Source organism: Podarcis muralis, chromosome 14, assembly GCF_964188315.1.
Source record: "Podarcis muralis chromosome 14, rPodMur119.hap1.1, whole genome shotgun sequence".
In the NCBI taxonomy this organism is placed as follows: Eukaryota; Metazoa; Chordata; class Lepidosauria; order Squamata; family Lacertidae; genus Podarcis; species Podarcis muralis.
Genome location: NC_135668.1, coordinates 8,241,212 through 8,260,405, shown reverse-complemented (window position 1 = coordinate 8,260,405; position 19,194 = coordinate 8,241,212). Strand labels below are relative to the sequence as shown.

Below are 19,194 nucleotides of genomic sequence, written 5' to 3'. Positions count from 1 at the left end.
ATAAGAAGTTTAAGAATGACTGGGGGGTGGAGCTTGCATGCCTTGTGTGTGGCTAGTTAATGCAAGCTGAGGGGTTTTTTGAATGCTGGACGCCATTTTGTTGCACGTGCTGCTGCAAACTTTGCAGTGCAAAGCCAGGCCGGGGAGCCATCTTAAGTTGAGGCTGCATAGGCCTTGTGGTGCATGTGATTCAGATTCTATTCAGTTGAACCTCTGGTTACAAAGTTGGTTGGACAGTGTTCTCGAAGCTACCAGCATGAGTTTGACCAGACTGCAGGAGGACAGGAAGACTGGAGTGCCTGGAACAGGTGAGGCTGCAGGTCCCTTATTTTGTCTGCTGGTCCCTTATTTTCAAGGCTGCTGGTCCCTTATTTTCAAATCTGTAAGTTGACAGCTATGGTGGAAGCTGGTCAATTAGGGCAAACGGGGCATTGCCCCACCAACCTCAGTTTGCACTCAGCCAGCCCCCCCCCCCCACCTTTCTTTTTTCTTACAACCAGTCCAGAAAGTGGCACTGCCTGTCCACTCCCCTCTCCTTGGTTTCTGTTGTGCCCTTGTCGAATTCAGCAGGGAGGCAGATGAGGACAGAACTAGACTACACCTGTCATTGGCTCTGGCTCCACCTACTGTTGGCCTCCTGCCTTACATCTTACCAGCCCCAACGGGCACTAACCACCACGAAGCTATGTGCCGCTGCAACAGAGACAAAAGGCTTCGGTCTTAGCGCTCCTGTCATTCTATAGACACGTCTACTCAGAAGTAAGTTTCACCAGGGGTTCCTGCAGACTTTAAAATAATTTTTATTTATTTGCAGTGGGCACGTACAGTGCAGCATGGTCTCGACACCGTGGTGGATTTAGCCCGCTTTCCGTTTGCATCACTGCTGTCTGCACGGGCTACAGCGCCACAAAAGCAGGACAACACGAAACTTAAACATCTGTGGCTGCTGAGGTTGGCGGGAGTTGCAGTCCAAATCATCTGAAGGGAACTGGATTGGCGAAGGTGGGGAGCCAAGAACTTTGCCCGCCTTTACTCGGGAGTAAGTTCCGGGGTCTTCAATGGGGCTTACTCCTAGCTGAGCGCAGCACTGCAGCTTTGCATGAGCAAATGGTAGCACTTGAGGGACAAGGAGTGTGTGTGTGTGTGTGTGTGTGTGTGTGTGTGAGAGAGAGAGAGAGAGAGAGAGAGAGAGAGAGAGAGAGAGAGAGAGAGAGAGAGATGAGCATCAGGGGCTTGTGGATTTCCTTGCGCTCCCTCGTCCTTCCGCCCGCGATCCCCCGCTCCAGGCAGCAGCCGAGGCGCCCCAGCCCGCGCCCGAGACGCGCACGCCCACCCGGCGTCCGAGGCGTTGCCCTTTTAAGAAGCCCGGCTGCCAGCTCAGGTAGGCAGAGCCCATTGGCAGCGGTGGCTCCTATGGCAACCCAATCGGATCAGCTGGCTTCATGAATATTCCCAGGACCAGGAGCTGCTGCATGAGGAATCAGGGATGGCAGCAGCAGCAGCAGCAGCAGCAGCAGTGATGTAAGCGGCGCCCGGGCGCTGGACGCTGCTGCAGGTTGCTCGCGCGCTCCTTGTTTATCGCGGGCCGCCGTCGAGGCCGCGGAGGGGCGAGGGGCCCTTGTGGCGCGGGGGCTGCCGGCGGCGGGGATCGCCCTCCTCGGCTCCTCAGCAGGTGTTGCTCCGTCCCTCCTCCCCGTCCGCCTCCTGATCACCCTCCTTCTCATTATTATGTCTGCTTCGCCGGAGACGCGGCTGCCCGGGCGCCTATGGAAGCCGCCGCCGCCGAGATGCAGCCGTGGCGAGCGCTGAGGAGCCGCTGGCTGGGTGTCCCGCTGCCCCGGGGGGCTGTGCAGCAGCAACAGCAGGCGGCGGGCGGAAGGGTCACCGCGGCGGCGGCGGCTCAGTGGGACGCCAGCTAGCCAGCCCGGGGAGGGGCTCTCCGCCTGGCGCACCCCGCTGCCCTTTCGGAAGCGCTGCATCCTCGACCCGGCGCAACCCCGGGAGGACAGGAGAAGGATGGGTGGTCCTCGCTGTGGCGGTCTGGCTGCGGAGCTGAGCGAGACCCCGTTTTAGAAGCTCCTTGAGGAGGGCGCGGGTTGGGCACGCGCGGAAGAGAGCCGAGGGGGTCCCCACCACCAGCCGCCGGCCTGCAAGCAGGTCTCCCCCGCCCTCCCCCCGAGCGCGCGGCCATGGACAGGCTGCCGCCGTCGATGCGCAAGCGATTATACAGCCTCCCGCAGCAGATCGGCCCCAAAGCGTCGATCATGGACGAGGAGGACGAAGAAGCCGGTGGAGGAGGAGGAAGCGGCTGCAGCGGCGGTGGAGCCGACAAGGACGCCCGTCGCAAAAGCATCAAGCTGAGGCCCTTGGCGTCGGCGCCGCCAGGGGGAGCCCGGGGGCAAGGGGCAGGAGAGCCCTCGAGGCCCGGCGTGGGGGATGCGGGCGGCGGACTCGTGGAAAGCGGAGAGGCGGCGGCGGCGGCTTCGTCGGCTGCCTCGGGGGCGCCGGGCTGCCGGGGCAGCGGCAAGAGCAGCACCAACGGGGACTGCCGGCGTTTCAAGGGGAGCCTCTCGTCTCTGGCCAGCCGCCACCCGCACGACTCGGGCGAGGAGCGCCGCCTGATCAGCAGCGAAGGGGACGCGGCGTCCCCCGGCGACGAGCGCAGCCCCCCGGACCTGTCGGACACCGAGCCGGGACCCCCGGCTTCCTCCACCCCGGCGGCAGCCTCTTCCTGCTCGTCCCCGCCGGACCCTCCGCCTCCTCCCTCTTCGTCCGCCTTCGTGAAAGTGGAAGGGGGCGGGGGTCCCGACGGAGCGGGAGGGGGCGCCGACCAGATCACCCCGGACGACGAGCAGCGGCTGGGCCAGGCCGGCTTCATGCAGAGGCAGTTCGGGGCGATGCTGCAGCCGGGGGTCAACAAATTCTCCTTGAGGATGTTTGGCAGCCAAAAGGCCGTGGAGAGGGAGCAGGAAAGGGTTAAGTCCGCCGGCTTCTGGATCATCCACCCGTACAGCGATTTCAGGTAAAAAGGGGAAAGTGGGGAGGATGAAGCCCCTCCCCTATCTCCGCCTCCCCCACCCCACCCTTACCCAGCCACAGGTAACGTTTGGCACTAAGCGATGCAGTTAGGCAGTTGGGGGGGCTCTGCACTGAATGGCCGTGGGAGTCTCCCCCTCTTTAGTGCCAGCTAACGAAGTCCTACTCAGAGTAGACGGCTGCAGAAGTCACGGTGACTCTTTCCAGCGTTTGGGGTTTTGCAGTTGGCGCATCAGGTGTAAAAACACACACACGGGAGGCATTTCCCAGCCAAGTTGCCTTTTTGAAGTCACCGTGTGCAGTTGGGCATATTAATTTTGGAGTCGGGATGCACACATTGGGTTGTATCCAACTAAGTCCCATTCAGAGCAGACCCATTTAAATGAATGGATTGGGTCCTTTCGTTTCAATGAGCCAACTTTGTGTAGGGCTAACACGGGCAACAGCTGTGCACTCCCTTCCCTGACTTTGAATGGTCTTCCTCTGCCCCCAAACTCTTGTCCTGACAGAGTACTCCATCTGCCCCAGTTTCCCCAGTTGCATAGAGGGCATCACTGGTGGAGGAGTCTCTCCTTGAAGATGCCACTAAACTTTTACATCTCAACATCCTTCGACTCTCACATTTGAAAAGCAACCTCTCCATCTTCTGGCGTCAAAATGATGGGTTGTCACCAATGTTACACCTGCTCTGTTGGAATGAATGGACACGGTTTACTTAGGTCAGTTAATTCCAATGGGTCTTCTCTGAGTAGGGCTTGGATACAGCCCATGATATCAGAATGAGATGTATGTGTGCAATGACTCCAAAAGGACAAGGTGATGGGGAAATTTCCAGTTCCCTTATTTCTGTGCACCTGATGCACCAACTGCAAAGCCTCAAACCTTGGAGAGAGTCATTGTGACTTCTTTGAACAGATCACAGGCGTGCTTACTCGGAAGTAAGACCCTTGTGCTCACTTACTTCCTAATAAGGTTTTAAGAAGTGTAGAATTCCCTTCTTGGGACTTGCCTGGTGGAACTCAGTGGGACATGTTTGTGAATAAACGTGTGGGATCTGGCTGCATGTGTGGATAGGACTGCAGCTGCAGAGTCATCCCGAAATCTCTCCTCCCTGGTCCCAACAGCCTGGATGAAAGGGCCTTTGGTGGCATAGCCCAGGTATTTAGCATTGCAGCATCCTGAGCCAGGGATATGTGTGAATCAAAGGGTGTCTCCTTCATAGAATGAGCAATCAGTGGTGCAGTCAAGTAAATTTAGACTTTGGTCCCTCCCCCCTCCCGCTGCCTTTAGCTGCTAAGCCAGCCCTGCTGCCCTTGTATGGGTGTGCATGTTGCCCCCCCTCTCATTCTGCTGAGTGGGGTCCCCCTGGACCTTTGCCTCCAAATCCTGCTCTGATGGTTTCCCTGTGAAAGAGTAGAGAGATGTTGCACCCAGTAGACGTCCCTCCAAAGGTCTAGTTTTAAAATAGACTAACCAATTAAGCCATTATTTATTTCCAAAAAAGCTGTCCTTAACTCTGCCGAGTGGGAATCAGAGGGGGAGGAGCCTTTGTTTTTGTTGAATGAATTAACTTCATAGCTAATTTCTTTCAAGTACATATTCGGTAGCAGAGAGAGAGAGACTGAGGGGCTGTGCTGACAAACGTTTCTGAATTAACTGGTGCCTGGTAAACTTTCTTCTACTAAATATGTATGTAATATGTTGCAATCAATAAGAAATGATTTAGCGCAATCAAGAGCTGGGCCTTATTATGTTGATTTTAATTACAACTGCCTTACACAATAACGTTAAGAGGAAATAAAGAGAAGAGGCGTTCAGGTTTCTGGAATTTACACTTTAGCAGGGTGGCGCTGGAGGAGATGATAAAGGTTTACAAAATGAGACGTGATGTGGACAGAGTGTTTCCCCCCCACCCCCACCCATTCTTTGCGCTGGAACACAGGGTCATCTAACAATCCTGGACCGCCAGTAAATTCAGGACAGTTTATAAATAAATTTTACAGCAAAGGAAACTGCCGTAATCCGAGTCAGACCGAGTCAGTATTCTCCAGGCATAGGTAAACTCGGTCCTCCAGATGTTTTGGGACTACAACTCCCATCACCCCTAGCTAACAGGACCAGTGGTCAGGGATGATGGGAATTGTAGTCCCAAAACATCTGGAGGGTCGAGGTTGAGGAAACCTGATCTATACTGACTGACAGAAGCTCTCCAGACATTCTGCATGCGGAGCAGATGCAGACCCACAGAAGGGGTGACCTGTACATTGCCATTGGATTGCAGACTCCCATCAGTCCCAACCAGCATGGCCAGTGATTGGAGATGATGGACACTGTGGCCCAACAACATCCTGAGGGCCATAGATCAGCTACCCCCGGATTAAACAGCACCAGGCCACAACAGCCTGGGGTTAGTTTAATTATGCCCTACAAATTGGCATACATCCACACCTTTGTTGTATTGTCTGGAAGGAAATGGAGCCATTAGGAGCACAGGAACCAATGGTGCAGCTGGTGGTGTCTGGTTGTGATAGCACACACTGAAGAAAGACCAGGAAGTCTGGTTTGTTTCCCATTTAAGTCGGTGCTTGCAAGTGTCCTGGCTCCCAAACCCACAGCTGATTGAGCACAGAAGGAGTTCTGCAGGTCACATCAAAGCTTAAAGCTGGAGTGGAAAACCACAAGCCCAAGGGTCAAATGCAGTCCTCCATGCATCTTTATCTGGCCCTTGAGACTTTTCCCGGGCCACGCCCCCCTCTGTAGGCCACACCCCTCCCTGGACTTGCTTTGCACCCTCTGAATGTTTTTGCCTGCCTGTAGTGTGGCCTTGATTGCTGAAAGTGTCCCCTGCTTGTCTGATTGCAGAGATGTGCATGTGTGCATGTGTGCATTCATGCTATGTGACACTCACTTGCAACCTGATTTTGACATACATTAGCAATGCAATCCTTAAGGCAATTTCCTTCCTATGAGGACCCTCAGCAGAATGTAGCAAGGGACTATGTGTATTTGGCAGTAACGCTTGATACAAGTGTAGGACCATTGCCATGGTGTAGTGGTTAGGGGGCTAGGCTAGGACCTGGAAAACCAGGGTTCGAATCCCCACTCAACCATGAAGCTCGCTGGGTGACCTTGGGCCAGTCGCTCATTCCCAGCCTCACCTTCTCTGCAGGGTTGTTGTGTGGATAAAATGGGAAAGTGGGGATAGTATGCATACTATTTTCAGCTCCTTGGAGGAGAGGTAGGATATAAATTGAATAAATACTGAAGGAGAGACTCATTTTAAATAGGGCTTATTCCCTTGGAAGTGTGTGCATGTGTATAGGGGTAAGGTAAAGGTAAAGGAACCCCTGACTGTTAAGTCCAGTCGTGGACGACTCTGGGGTGGTAGTGCTCATCTTGCTTTACTGGCGGAGGGAGCCGGTGTTTGTCCCCAGACAGCTTCTGGATCATGTGGCCAGCATGACTAAGCCACTTCTGGCGAACCAGAGCAGCGCACAGAAATGCCGTTTACCTTCCCGCCGGAGTGGTACCTATTTATCTACTTGCCCTTTGTGCTTTCGAACTGCTAGGTTGGCAGGAGCTGGGACTGAGCAATGGGCGCTCACCCCATCGCGGGGATTTGAACCACCAACCTTCTGATCGGCAAGCCCAAGAGGCTCTGTGGTTTTAGATCACAGCGCCGCTTGTGTCCTAATATGTGTATAGGGGAGTCCAGCCTAAAACTACTTCTCAGAAGCTTCTGCTTCTGTGAAATTTTGCAAAACTCTCAAGTTTTGTTTTGTTAATGTCTTGTCTTTTTTAGATTTATTTAAAAATTTTTTTTTTTTAAAGTATGCCTAATGTGTTCACACCTTTTTGACAGCAATTCTCAAAATAATGGGAGGAACACAACTGCTTTGTAGCAAGGAGCTAACTCATTGCATTGTAAGCGCCTTGCTTTTTTTTGCAAGTGGCTCTTTGGCATGCTTGTGTCGGACTTTGATGAAATGAATGGCTTCGCTTTTTCAATAATCCTATGCTCCCCAAAGCGGGGTGTGTGGGCACAGCTTGGTGGTAGAGCGACTGCTTTGCATGCAGAAGTTTCCAGTTTCAATCCTCTGACATCTTCCCATACTGGAGCTCGCATTCAGAGTTACACTCCTCCTAGATATAACAACAATTAAAATAATAATAATAATAATAATAATAATAATAATAATAATAATAATATGTAGACAGTTTCATATCCAAAACAGACACAGACTGGGATGAAGGCTTAAAAGGCTTGTTGAAAAGGGATAGTCTTTAAACGGCTTGTTCTGCTGCCTCACACCTTTTCCTTCTTATTTTCACTTGTTTATTACATTTATTTCTCAACTTTTCCTCCAAGGATCTCAATGTGGCATGCATGGTCCGTCCCCCATCCCGCTTTTTATCACAACAACCCTGTGAGGTAAATTAGGCTTTGAGACGGTAACCGGCTCAAGGTCATGCAGAGAGTTTAATGGCTGAGAGGGGGTTCAAACCTATCTCTCTCCAGTCCTGTTCCAGAACCCAGGTTCCAGAACCCGGGGTAGGCAAACTAAGGCCCGGGGGCTGGAGCCCAATCCCCTTCTAAATCCAGCCCGCAGACGGTCCAGGAATCAGTGTGTTTTTACATGAGTAGAATGTGTGCTTTTATTTAAAATGCATCTCTGGGTTATTTGTGGGGCATAAGAATTTGTTCCTGCCCCCCTTTTCAAAATATAGTCTGGCCCCCACAAGGTCTGAGGGACAGTGGACAGGCCCCCTCCTGAAAAAGTTTGCTGACCCCTGCCCTAACCACTATGCTGCACTGCCTCTCCAGTTCTTCTCCACCTACAGCTCTGGCCCAAAGGCCCTTTCCTTGGTAGCTCCAGTTCCACTCTGGAGTCCTGTAGCCCATGGCACTTCCAAGTTTTGTGATGATCAAGGGAACATGTTGTTTTCATAGAACTGGGACTAATAAAAGCGTAATCTACAGGCTGCAGGGCACTCCTACGCGTGTTTACACAGAAATCAATCTGGTGGAGTTCATTGGGGTTTTGCTCCCATGAAACTGTGCAGCCCTAGTCTACCTTCCTGACCATAAGTAAGAGATGATGAACCTGTGATTCCCTTGGAGTCCCTTTAAGTCCAGCTCTGGGCAGCACGGTCTAGTGGTCAGGCAGTTGAGGTCCAACCGTATTTGGAGGGTGACAGATTCCTCCTCCCTGCCTTAAGTGATGTGTCTGAATTGGGTTAAAGCCTCAGCGCCTAGGACTTGCTGATTGAAAGGTCGGCGGTTCGAATCCCTGCGGCGGGGTGCGCTCCTGTCGTTCGGTCCCAGCGCCTGCCAACCTAGCAGTTCGAAAGCACCCCCGGGTGCAAGTAGATAAATAGGGACCGCTTACCAGCGGGAAGGTAAATGGCGTTCCGTGTGCTGCGCTGGCTCGCCAGATGCAGCTTGTCACGCTGGCCACGTGACCCGGAAGTGTCTGCGGACAGCGCTGGCTCCTGGCCTATAGAGTGAGATGAGGGTTGGAAGTGTCTGCGGACAGTGCTGGCTCCCGGCCTATAGAGTAAAATGAGCGCACAACCCTAGAGTCTGTCAAGACTGGCCCGTTCGGGCAGGGGTACCTTTACCTTTTTAATACCCTGATGCATATTTTTGCCTTACTCTAGTATTTTATTTTTTTATATTGGCATTTATAGTTATATAAATGTATGGTTCTCCTGCTATCCCTTAGCCATCTTGTAGAGCTGAGAAAGATGGAGAAAATGACAATCAAAATGACAAAGGGACTTCTTCTGTGAAGCAAATATGGCTAAACTGCTTGTGTAGCTCTTGAGTTTAGGGGGGAAAAGGTGACAAAACAGGGATCTATAAACTTGTGCTTGGTGGTTGTGGACAGAGTAGATTTCTCTCATCTTTTCCCCGCTCAATGAAAGCTCTTGCCAGTCATTTCAGAAATCAAAAGCACAGTTTTACACAACCTGTCATTAATTTTTGGAACTCATTGTGTGGCTTGGATTGCTTTGAAAGGGTGTGTGTGTTCCACAAGTTTAGGGAGCAGACAGAGCTCCATTAGACACAATAGCAAAGCCAAACATCCATATTCAGATGCAAAGTGCCGTCAAGATGTGACTTCTGGAGGATAAACAGTGCTGAAGGTCTACTTTCCTTAAGCCCTTCTGTGGGTTCCCTGGAGGAATCTGATTGGCCACTGTGAGAAAGAGGAAGCTGATTTAGATGGACCATTGGTTTGATGCAGCAGGTCTCTTCTGTCCTATCCCAGGGAATAAGGATGGGCACTTACTGAAATGAATGCACAGTAAGTGCCACAGCAGTGATTGCTTTCAGTCCCAGACACAGTAAAGAAGAGGAGGAGGAATTTGGACTTGATATCCTGCCTTTCAGGAGTCTCAAAGCGGCTAACAATCTCCTTCCCTTCCTCCCCCACAACAAACACTCTGTGAGGTAAGTGAGGCTGAGAGACTTCAGAGAAGTCACCCAGCAGCTGCATGTGGAGGAGCGGGGAAGCGAACCCGGTTCACCAGATTACGAGTCCACCACTCTTAACCACTACACCACGCTGGCTCCCGTGTTGTGGGTCCCTTTGCCCCATATCCACCACTTCCACTGCTTGCTCCTTGCTCAAGAGGTGTCTGAGGCTGTGGGAGAAGGAAGCAAGAGGTCACAGAATGATGTGATTTGAAACCACAGGGTACAGCGGTGACCACCAACTTGGATGGGTGTAAATAATAGAGAATCAGGTTATCCATGGCTGCTAGTTATCCTGGCTATGGTCCACCTTCATTCTTAGAGGCAAGATTCCTTTGAGTATGAGTTGAAGATGAGTGGGAGAGGGGTCTTGAGAAGCTGCCTTTCGTCAGACTGTCTGTCCAGCTCAGTACTGCCTGTGCTTTTTTATATCATTTATAATTTTCAGTTTTATACATTTCAGTCATTTTACAATGGTTTCAACATTTCAAAACTCAACATCTTTCCCCCCTCTTTCTGCGGTCCCTTAAATTTATTTTTAATATTTTCTGCATATCCAAATTAACTTCATTTGCTCATTTATTCATATGCTTTAAGTATATACCCTTATAAAACTGCAGGTTATTACAACAAACCTGCCAATGTTTACAGTTTGTTTGCAAATATTCAATAATGCATTTCCATTCTTTTATAAAAAATTGTTATCTTGGTTTCTTATTTTTCCAGTAAGTTTTGCCATTTCTGCATATTCCGTAAGTTTTTGTATCTGTTTGTCTTTTGCTGGGACTACTTCTTCTTTCCATTTTTGGGCAAGTAACATTCTTGCCGCTGTAGTCGCCTACTTGAATAAATTTCTATACAGTTTGGGTAGTTCTGTCCCTATAATTCCCACAGTGCTGCCTGTGCTGACTGACAATGCCTCTCTTGCGTTTCAGACAGGCGCTCTCTCCCAGCCTTACCTGGAAATGCCAGCGATTGAATCTGGGACCTTCTGTATGCAAAGCAGGTGCTCTAACCCTGAGCTATGGAGATTATTGTTGTTATTGCTAGATTTTGTACCCACCCTTCACCCTCATGCCCCGGGGCAGATTACCATAGTGGAGAGAAAGAGCAATCAATACAAAAAGCATCCATAATTTTCCATAAGTTCTGCTGGGACCAGAATACTGGACTAGATGAGCTTTGGTCTGATCCAGGAGGGCTTTTATTACATTCATGAAGTGGGGTGCAAAAGATGCCATTGCACAGACTCCGTTGCCTCCCACCTAGGTCTAAGGCAGTGCACAACTCTGTTTCTCTCTCCTGTAATGCAAAGGCACAGAGGACTCCAGCCGTGTCCAGTTTGCTCCCCCCCCCCCACCTTCACTCTGCCATCGAGAGTGGAGATAATGGGTGAGGGTTTCAGGGGAACAGACCTGTCCTGCCACCACCTACCAGTTCTGCAAAGTTTCCTGGAGGCACAATTAGTTGCTGACCTGGGTTGTAAACAAAGCAGTGTTTAAAATGACCTCCGGGCTTGTTATCCTGAGCTACCGGATAAAGTAAAGGTTAGGTAGCGGCTGAGGGGATGTGCCTGCTGTTTCTCTGTCTTTCATTCTAACTGACTTTCATTCTAACTAGGGGAATCAAACCCCGCTAGTTATGCTTTGTCTCACTCTGTCTCTGGTATTTAAGATTCACATTCTTGACTTGCTCTCCTTCCCCAATCCAGTCTCTTATGTGCAATCCTAGATTATTAAAAGGTAAAGGGACCCCTGACCGCTAGGTCCAGTAGCGGATGACTCTGGGGTTGCGGCGCTCATCTCACTTTACTGGCCGAGGGAGCTGGCGTACAGCTTCCGGGTCATGTGGCCAGCATGACTAAGCCACTTCTGGCGAACCAGAGCAGTGCACGGAAATGCCATTTACCTTCCTGCTGGAGTGCTACCCATCTATCTACTTGCACTTTGACATGCTTTTGAACTGCTAGGTTGGCAGGAGGTGGGACCGAGCAACGGGAGCTCACCCCGTCACGGGGATTCGAACCGCTGACCTTCTGATTGGCAAGCCCAAGAGGCTCATTGGTTTAACCCACAGCGCCACCTGCGTCCCCCTAGAACCCTCTTAATTTCCTTAGTGTTATGCATATGCCAGTGCTGAGCCATGGAAGTGTCTTGTCCTCTTTCCCGGATAACAGAAAGTGGCAGTAGCTTTGCTGCAGGAGAAATGATCTCACTGGGTAGTCATAGGAGTATTGCATTGCATGCAGAAGCCCCCCCCCCCAAATCTCTAGGTGGGGCAGGGAGATATCTTCTGCTTGTAACCCCAGAAAGCCATAGCCAGTCATTGCAGACAGTACTGTACTGAGCTAGATGGAGCAGTGTTCTGATTTTGTGTAAGGCAGAACATGCTCCTGTTCTCATGTCAACAACCCTGCCAAAGCCCCCATCCCTGATCGCATCTATCTTTTTTCTGTATGCTGGACTGATCTATTTCGCAGCAGTCTGTCCCGCACTTATTACAAACCAAGAGGGTTTATTGTCCTTTCAGATAAAGACATGCTAAGGTAAAGGTAAAGGTACCCCTGCCCATACGGGCCAGTCTTGACAGACTCTAGGGTTGTGCGCCCATCTCACTCAAGAAGCCGGGGGCCAGCGCTGTCCGGAGACACTTCTGGGTCACGTGGCCAGCGTGACATCGCTGCTCTGGCGAGCCAGAGCTGCACACGGAAACGGCGTTTACCTTCCCGCTAGTAAGCGGTCCCTATTTATCTACTTGCACCCGGGAGTGCTTTCGAACTGCTAGGTTGGCAGGTGCTGGGACCGAGCAACGAGAGCGCACCCCGCCGCGGGGATTCGAACCACCGACCTTTCGATCGGCAAGCCCTAGGCGCTGAGGCTTTTACCCACAGCGCCACCCGCGTCCCCAAAAAAGACATGCTAGAAAACATTATTAAGAATCACGAGAGGTGGGAGGAACCTTGAAGATAAACTCATCCAGCTTTCTACTTGATGCAGGACCTGCAACAGATAGCTCTCCAGCAAAAAAAGTGTCCTGAGGCTGTCTGTTCCACAGCCACAAAGCTCTTACTGCTAAGGTAGATTCTCTTACCACAAAATTGAAAACTGCTTCCTTGCTGTTTCCACACACTGGCTTTCGTCGTGCCTTCTGGAGCGACGGCAAACGAGACTCCTCTGCCTTCTGCTTTATGACCAATTGATCAGCAGTTCCAAATGAGCTTCATTGGTGTGGAGAATTTTGGTTTGATTTAATATTTATATACCGCTTTTGAAACAAGGAAGCAGAGCTCAAAGCGGTGGCTCACAGGAGTAACCAAAGCCTTAAACATCAACAAACATTACAATCATTATAATCCTATTGAAACCATATGAACAAGGCAAGAAACAAACAAAATCATCAAACAATTTGGTTAGCTCTGTGTTTGTTTATTTTTATTTAAGCCATTTTTATATTTCCTTTTGCCAAAAACGATTCTGGGGTGCTTTGCAAGTTTCAAATGTTACAAATACTGACAACTGTCTTACAAAAATAAAAAAGAGAGAAGAGAACCGCAAAGAAAAGAGCAGTTTAAGATTGTGGAACTGCAGTTGCACCCAAGTTGGACTCACTATATGCTGCGCCAAAACATAACTGGAGTCCGTTGACTCTGGCAGAGGCGTCACTGGAGGTGAGTGATGGGCATCCTTGCTTGACTTTAAAAATAAGGTTCTACTTTAAAATGCTGGACATGATTTGCAAGTAACACTCTCTCAGCCGAGCTATGGCTTAGCATGAACAAGCAAGAATGCTGCAGAAATAGTAGCTGCTTTGTTCCTTCCCTGTTCCAAGACTATGCCATAGTTTGGTTTAGCATTATGTGTCTTGTGGTTTGTCTCACTCTAGACAAAGTCCAGGGGAGACAAACCACTAGCTCTGGTTCAATAGGGCCGTTAAAACAAATTTTAGCTTGGCTCCTGGTAGCACATTTGTAGCAAGTATGATTCTCTTACTGTGTGATTTCTTGTGTGCACGTATGCGCATGACACAGGTTCCCTGGTTTACAGGTTACCAAGTGGTCTAAACCGCTGAGCCTCTTGGGCTTGCTGATCAGAAGGTCAGTGGTTTGAATCTCCGCGATGGGGTGAGCGCCCGTTGCTCTGTCCCAGCTCCTGCCAACCCAGCAGTTTGAAAGCACACCAGTGCAAGTAGATAAATAGGTACTGCTGTGATGGGAAAGTAAACGGCGTTTCCGTGAGCTCTGGCTTATGTCACGCCAGAAGCGGTTTAGTCATGCTGGCCACATGACCCGGAAAGCAGTCTGAGGACAAACGCTGGCTCCCTCGGCCTGAAAGCGAGACGAGCGCCACAACCCCGTAGTTGCCTTTGACTGGACTTAACCATCCAGGGGTCCTTTACCTTTTACCTGTACCTTTATACAACAGGTGTAAGGAATTTTTGTTTCTCCAAATGCTGCTGAACTGCAACCCATCATCCCTGGCCATTAGCCCTGCTTGCTGGAGCTGACGGGCGTATTTATTAATTTACTCACTAATTACATTTATATCCTGCCCTTTCTGCCAAGGGAGCCCTGAGCATTGTCGTTCAGCAAACTTCTAGAGGCCAAAGGTTCCCCATACCCAATAGACCGTTTCCACCGTCCAATGGGAAAAAAGGGAAAAAAACATCAAATACTCAGCTGCTGGGTAATGCTGCATGCGAAGCAATATCGGGGCTGTGGCAGAGCCTGCTTTGAGTCTCTGTCCAGAGCATAAGTGGCTGCCTGAGAGGGCCATTGAGAGAGAACAGAGGGTTCAGTTCTCATTTGCTGCCTCTGTAGGGTCACTGCTGAGAGGGACAGTTGCACCTGCAAGCAGTTTGATTGAGCCCTTGACACTGACCGCAGGGGCGCCAGCCACTCCTGCAAGGAACCCGGAGCTTATTAGTATCTGTTGCTCTGCTCCAACAACTGCAGCCCCTTTGCCCTGCCTGGGCTTCTCCCTTTAGCTCTTCTGATTTATTGTTAAAGCAGAAGAAATTGTTAGGCAAATGAAATCAGTGCTAAACACTGTTCCATGTACTGGACTTGAGTCGTCTTGGCATAGAAACCAGAGTTTGCAGCACTCCGGTGTCAAGCCAGATCTGTGTTAACCAAGCCATGTTAGCAAATTGCTTTTAGCTCGCTTGGCGTAAAGCGCGGATCTTCGCCCTCTGTTCTTGGATTTGGGTTTTAGATGGAAGCAGGAAGCAAATGAAGGTGTGGATAAATCTCTTGCAAGTCTTTGACAGTCAGGGCTGCTTCGGGTTGTTGTTGTTTTAATATTGTGATAAAGGGGTTTTCTTTCCTTTTTTGCAAGGCAAACAAAAGCCATTTCCCCTCCCATGTGACTGTGATGGCTGACCTGGATTATTCCAGATTCAATTAGAAAGACACCAAGAGGGATGTCCATATTTAAGATGTAAGAAAGAGATTACAGGGTAAGGATGGGGAAGAAATTTGATTCAGTCCACATTTAAAGGCAAACCTTTCATAACTCACATTTGCTGAGACGCTCTGCAAATGGAAACACAGCCATCCTTCCACATTTGGACTTCTCCAGATTTTGCAATGCAATTCTCCACTCAAGTTGCGCGGACAAAAATGCATATAGTAGTGAAAATGACAAACAAGAATGCATTATAATAGAAATAGAAATATCAGTGGAAATACTGCTTTGCAAAATGTGTACGTTGTGCACATTGGCATGCAAAAATATGTGTCTTGGGATAAATTGGGATGCTGATGAATTTCTGTGAGGTCTTAAAAAAGAAAGCAAATGCGGAGAATTGAACTTAAGATTGGAAAAAGGAGAAACAGATCTGCCCAGCTCTGTAAGGCTGTAATATATTCCCTTAGCCAAGAGCAAGTGCTATTAGGCTTCTGGATAGACATTTCTAGCATTACACTGCAAGGCTGCTGTTCCTCTTAAGTAGCAAAATAGTAAGCTGCCTTATACCGAGTCAGACCCTTAGTCCATCTAGCTCAGTATGACGTACACTGACTGTGCTGGTCCCGTGGGTTACCCGAGAGGCGAGGTCCAAGTCCGGTCCGTGGTCAAAGGTGCAACGTGGAGGCAGTCTGTAGTAGCTGAAGCTGGGTGCAGGGCAGGGAGTCAGGTGAAGTCAGGAACAGGCATGCAAGCAGGGAGCCAGGGCGGGTCAGGAGCTCTGGCAGAAAAGCAGAACAGGGTTCAGGCAGGAACTAGCAACCAACAATGTTGCTCCTGCAACTTGGGACTGGGGCTGGCCAGCTTTTATCTGCCCCAAGGCATGGGGCGGCCCCGATCCTCTGGTGACTCGCCTCTCCTGGCCTGGAGGCGAGCAGTCCTCCTGTGGGAACTTAGTTCCATCCGTCTCTCTGCCCTGAGCCTCTGTAGCTCAGGAGAGGCTGGAGGGTTACCAGACCCAGAGGCAACCTCAGCTTCCTCTGACGAGGCTGAGAGTGGATCACCTGCAGGCAATGGGTCCTCCATCACCTCAGGAGCCAGAGCAGACTCAGCTGGTGCCTACACCTGAGGACCCAGCACAAGTGAGGACCCTTCAGGCTCATGCCCCAGCCCCAGCTCAGCTGGTTCTGGAGGCGGAGAATCCTGTGCAGGCTGGGATCCCTCAGGTTCAGCATCCAAGTCTGAATCCCAGGCCATCACACTGACTGGCAGTGGCTCTTCAGGGTTTCAGACAAAAGTCTTTCTCAGTCCAACCTGGAGATGCCAGAGACTGAACCTGGAGCCTTCTGCATTCAAGGCAGATGTTCTACGTCTGAGCTAGGGCCCTTCCCCAACGTCAGGCTTCAGGGAATCGGCTTCTTCCCCCATGGCAGTAGATAAGCAGAACAAAGGAAAAGGAGTCTTCTTACCAGTTAGGAACTTTAATAATCACAGCACAAGAACAAAGAACACATCTCCTAGAAATGGCGGTGCTCCCAATTAAGTTCACTCTTCCCTCCGTCCCTATTAATCTATGTCACCCCTATGTCTTGTAATCTGAGCTTGGAGCCTCTGTGTTTTCTGTTCTGACACTTTCTGAGCTCTGCAGGACTTTGGAGAAGGGGGCTGGATATTATCCAGAGACTGTGAATGTGTTAACTCTCTCCCTTCCAGTGTTTCTTCTGCTAGCTGTTCCCCATCCAGTATTTCCCAGCTTCTGCCTTCTGAACTATGCCCCTCTGCAAACCACTGTTCCAAATCTATACTGTCCTCCTCATCCTGGGAAGATTCAGGATCGGGATCAAGAGGAGGGGGTGGCTTCCACCATTCTTCCTCAGTGCAGCCCTCCTCAGCATGGTCTCTGACACCCAAGATGCATGTGGGGTAGCTTACCAAACCTGGCCTTCATATTGGGATATGTTACTCCCGGCCTGTGAGTTATGTTCCACTGAACACAGACAGACTTAGCTTTTGACTTGCTCAGGATTTTCTCTGTGAATTTGTTTCGAGACTAGAGTGGACATAAAAAGAAGAAGAAGCAAAGAGCCAGAGGCTAAACTCTCTTTCACCCCACAATGACACAGCTAGTGGTACTACAGATGCATCTTTATGCTTCACCTATGTGCCTAACCCCAGAGTGCATGTGATAAAAATGGATGTATCGTAGCTCTGAGCATACATTTATGTATGAACCAAATGTGTTAAGGGAGCTAAGACCCTGTGTCATTCGGTATTTTTCAGCTGGCGTGAATGTGGAAAAGGCTCCTCTCTCTTTTTTTTTTAGCTGATCAGTGAGTCAGATGGTATCTCTGCCTCTGACACTGGCTGGCGATCCTTTCTGAGTCTCCCTTTCAAGGGTTCAGGGGATGATCAGAGCCTCTCACTTGCAGGGTCCAGGTTCAATCCCTGGCCTCTCTGAGTAGGGCTGGAAATACCCCCATTCTGAAACCCTGGGATGTTGCTGCCAGCCATAATAGACAGTACAGTCATATCTCGGGTTACAGCCACTCCAGGTTGTGTTTTTGTTTTTTTTTTTGGTTACACACCCTCCAAAACCTGAAAGTACCGGAATGGGTTACTTCTGGGTTTCGGTGGTTGCGCATGCGCAGAAGTGCTAAATCAAGCTTTGCGCATGCGCAGAAGCACCGAATCGCAAACCTGCACGTGTGCAGATGCGCCACTGTGGGTTGCGAACGCTGCGGGTTGCGAACGTGCATCCTGCATGGATCACGTTTGCAACCCGAGCGTCCACTGTACTGAGCTATACCAAGGGGTTTGGTTTGGTATGAGGAAATCTCGTGGGGAAAAACTTACTGAAAATGGGTACTGCATTGAGTTCTGGCTAGCAGGGGTGAGAAAATGTAAAAGTGATTCTGAACGTTGACGAGCGTTCCTTGTAAAGTAATTGTAAAAATTATTTGTTAGTATTATAGAGCTGGAGATCACTGGTGGCGCATCTGCCTTGCACACAAATAGTTCAAAGTTCAGTCCCTGCCATCTCTGGATGGGGCTGGGAGAGATTCCCTGCTTGGAATCCTAAAGAGCCAAAGCGTGCCATTTTTTGTAATGTTAGCTGTACTCCTGAAGAAATTCAGTGTGGTGCCTTCCATGATTCTAGATTCAGGTAGAACATGGCTACCTACCTGAACCTGTTGTTGTTGTTGTTGTTTAGTCGTTTAGTCGTGACCGTCTCTTTGTGACCCCATGGACCAGAGCATGCCAGGCACTCCTGTCTTCCCCTGCCTCCTGCAGCTTGGTCAGACTCATGTTTGTAGCTTTGAGAACACTGTCCAACCATCTCGTCCTCTGTCGTCCCCTTCTCCTTGTGCCCTCCATCTTTCCCAACATCAGGGTCTTTTCCAGGGAGTCTTCTCTTCTCATGAGGAGGCCAAAGTCTTGGAGCCTCAGCTTCACGATCTGTCCTTCCAGTGAGCACTCAGGGCTGATTTCCTTCAGAATGGATCCGTTTGATCTTCTTGCAGTCCATGGGACTCTCAAGAGTCTCCTCCAGCACCACAATTCAAAAGCATCAATTCTTCGGCGATCAGCCTTCTTTATGGTCCAGCTCTCACTTCCATACCTGAACCTGTAGAAACTGTTTTATTATTTTTAGGTTATTGAGTCTGCAGCTTTTGTATTTTATCTTATCTTTTTGTACACTACTTTGGTAGCTTTTAGGTGTAAAGGAGTTTCTAAATCTGCAAAATAAATAAGAGACACCAAAAATCTTCTTTGCACTGGCAGGAGGCTCTTTGATGTAGCAGAGACCTCCGTCAGCAGAATGGGAAGGAAGCAGCGACAGACAAATCTGTCTAGTTTGATTTCTCTCACCTTCTCCTTTTTCCAACCCAAAGTTTAGTTTGCCCTGTTTCGATGTCCAACTGCATATTTTTCTTTTCATAAATAGTTCACTCAAAAATTTGAATGCACTCTCATGCCCATGGCTCCTAAGATGTGCATTTTTCTACACAATTTTACCCAATTGCACATGACTGGATGCAAACTTGGACGTGACCCAAAAACATCACCAGAACATCACCACAAGGGTGGAATGGCGGCAGAGCAGGGCAGGGCAGGGCAGGACGGAATGCTTTATGTGGGCCCCACCCATGTGCATGGGCGTCCAGAACATCCCGTAACCCTTGTGCAAAACAAAAATTGCCTGTAGTCTCCCAATTTTAGTGGACACATGAAACCAAACTGCATGTTGGAAATGTGGCAGTCATAATACAGTAT

At 49.8% G+C, this 19,194-nt stretch overlaps 1 protein-coding gene across 2 annotated transcripts in view; it reads left to right on the top strand.

Moving 5' to 3' along the window:
* Positions 1 to 2,097: 2,097 nt before the first annotated feature.
* HCN4 (hyperpolarization activated cyclic nucleotide gated potassium channel 4) overlaps positions 2,098 to 19,194 on the top strand; it is a 127,476-nt gene continuing 110,379 nt past the window's right edge. The window contains exon 1 of one of the 2 annotated variants that reach the window (XM_028706172.2): positions 2,098 to 3,022. In XM_028706172.2, the coding sequence (XP_028562005.2) occupies positions 2,190 to 3,022 (833 nt within the window). In that variant the 5' untranslated portion in view covers positions 2,098 to 2,189. The remainder of the gene's footprint in view (positions 3,023 to 19,194) is intronic. The other variant, XM_028706173.2, reaches the window with a different exon arrangement.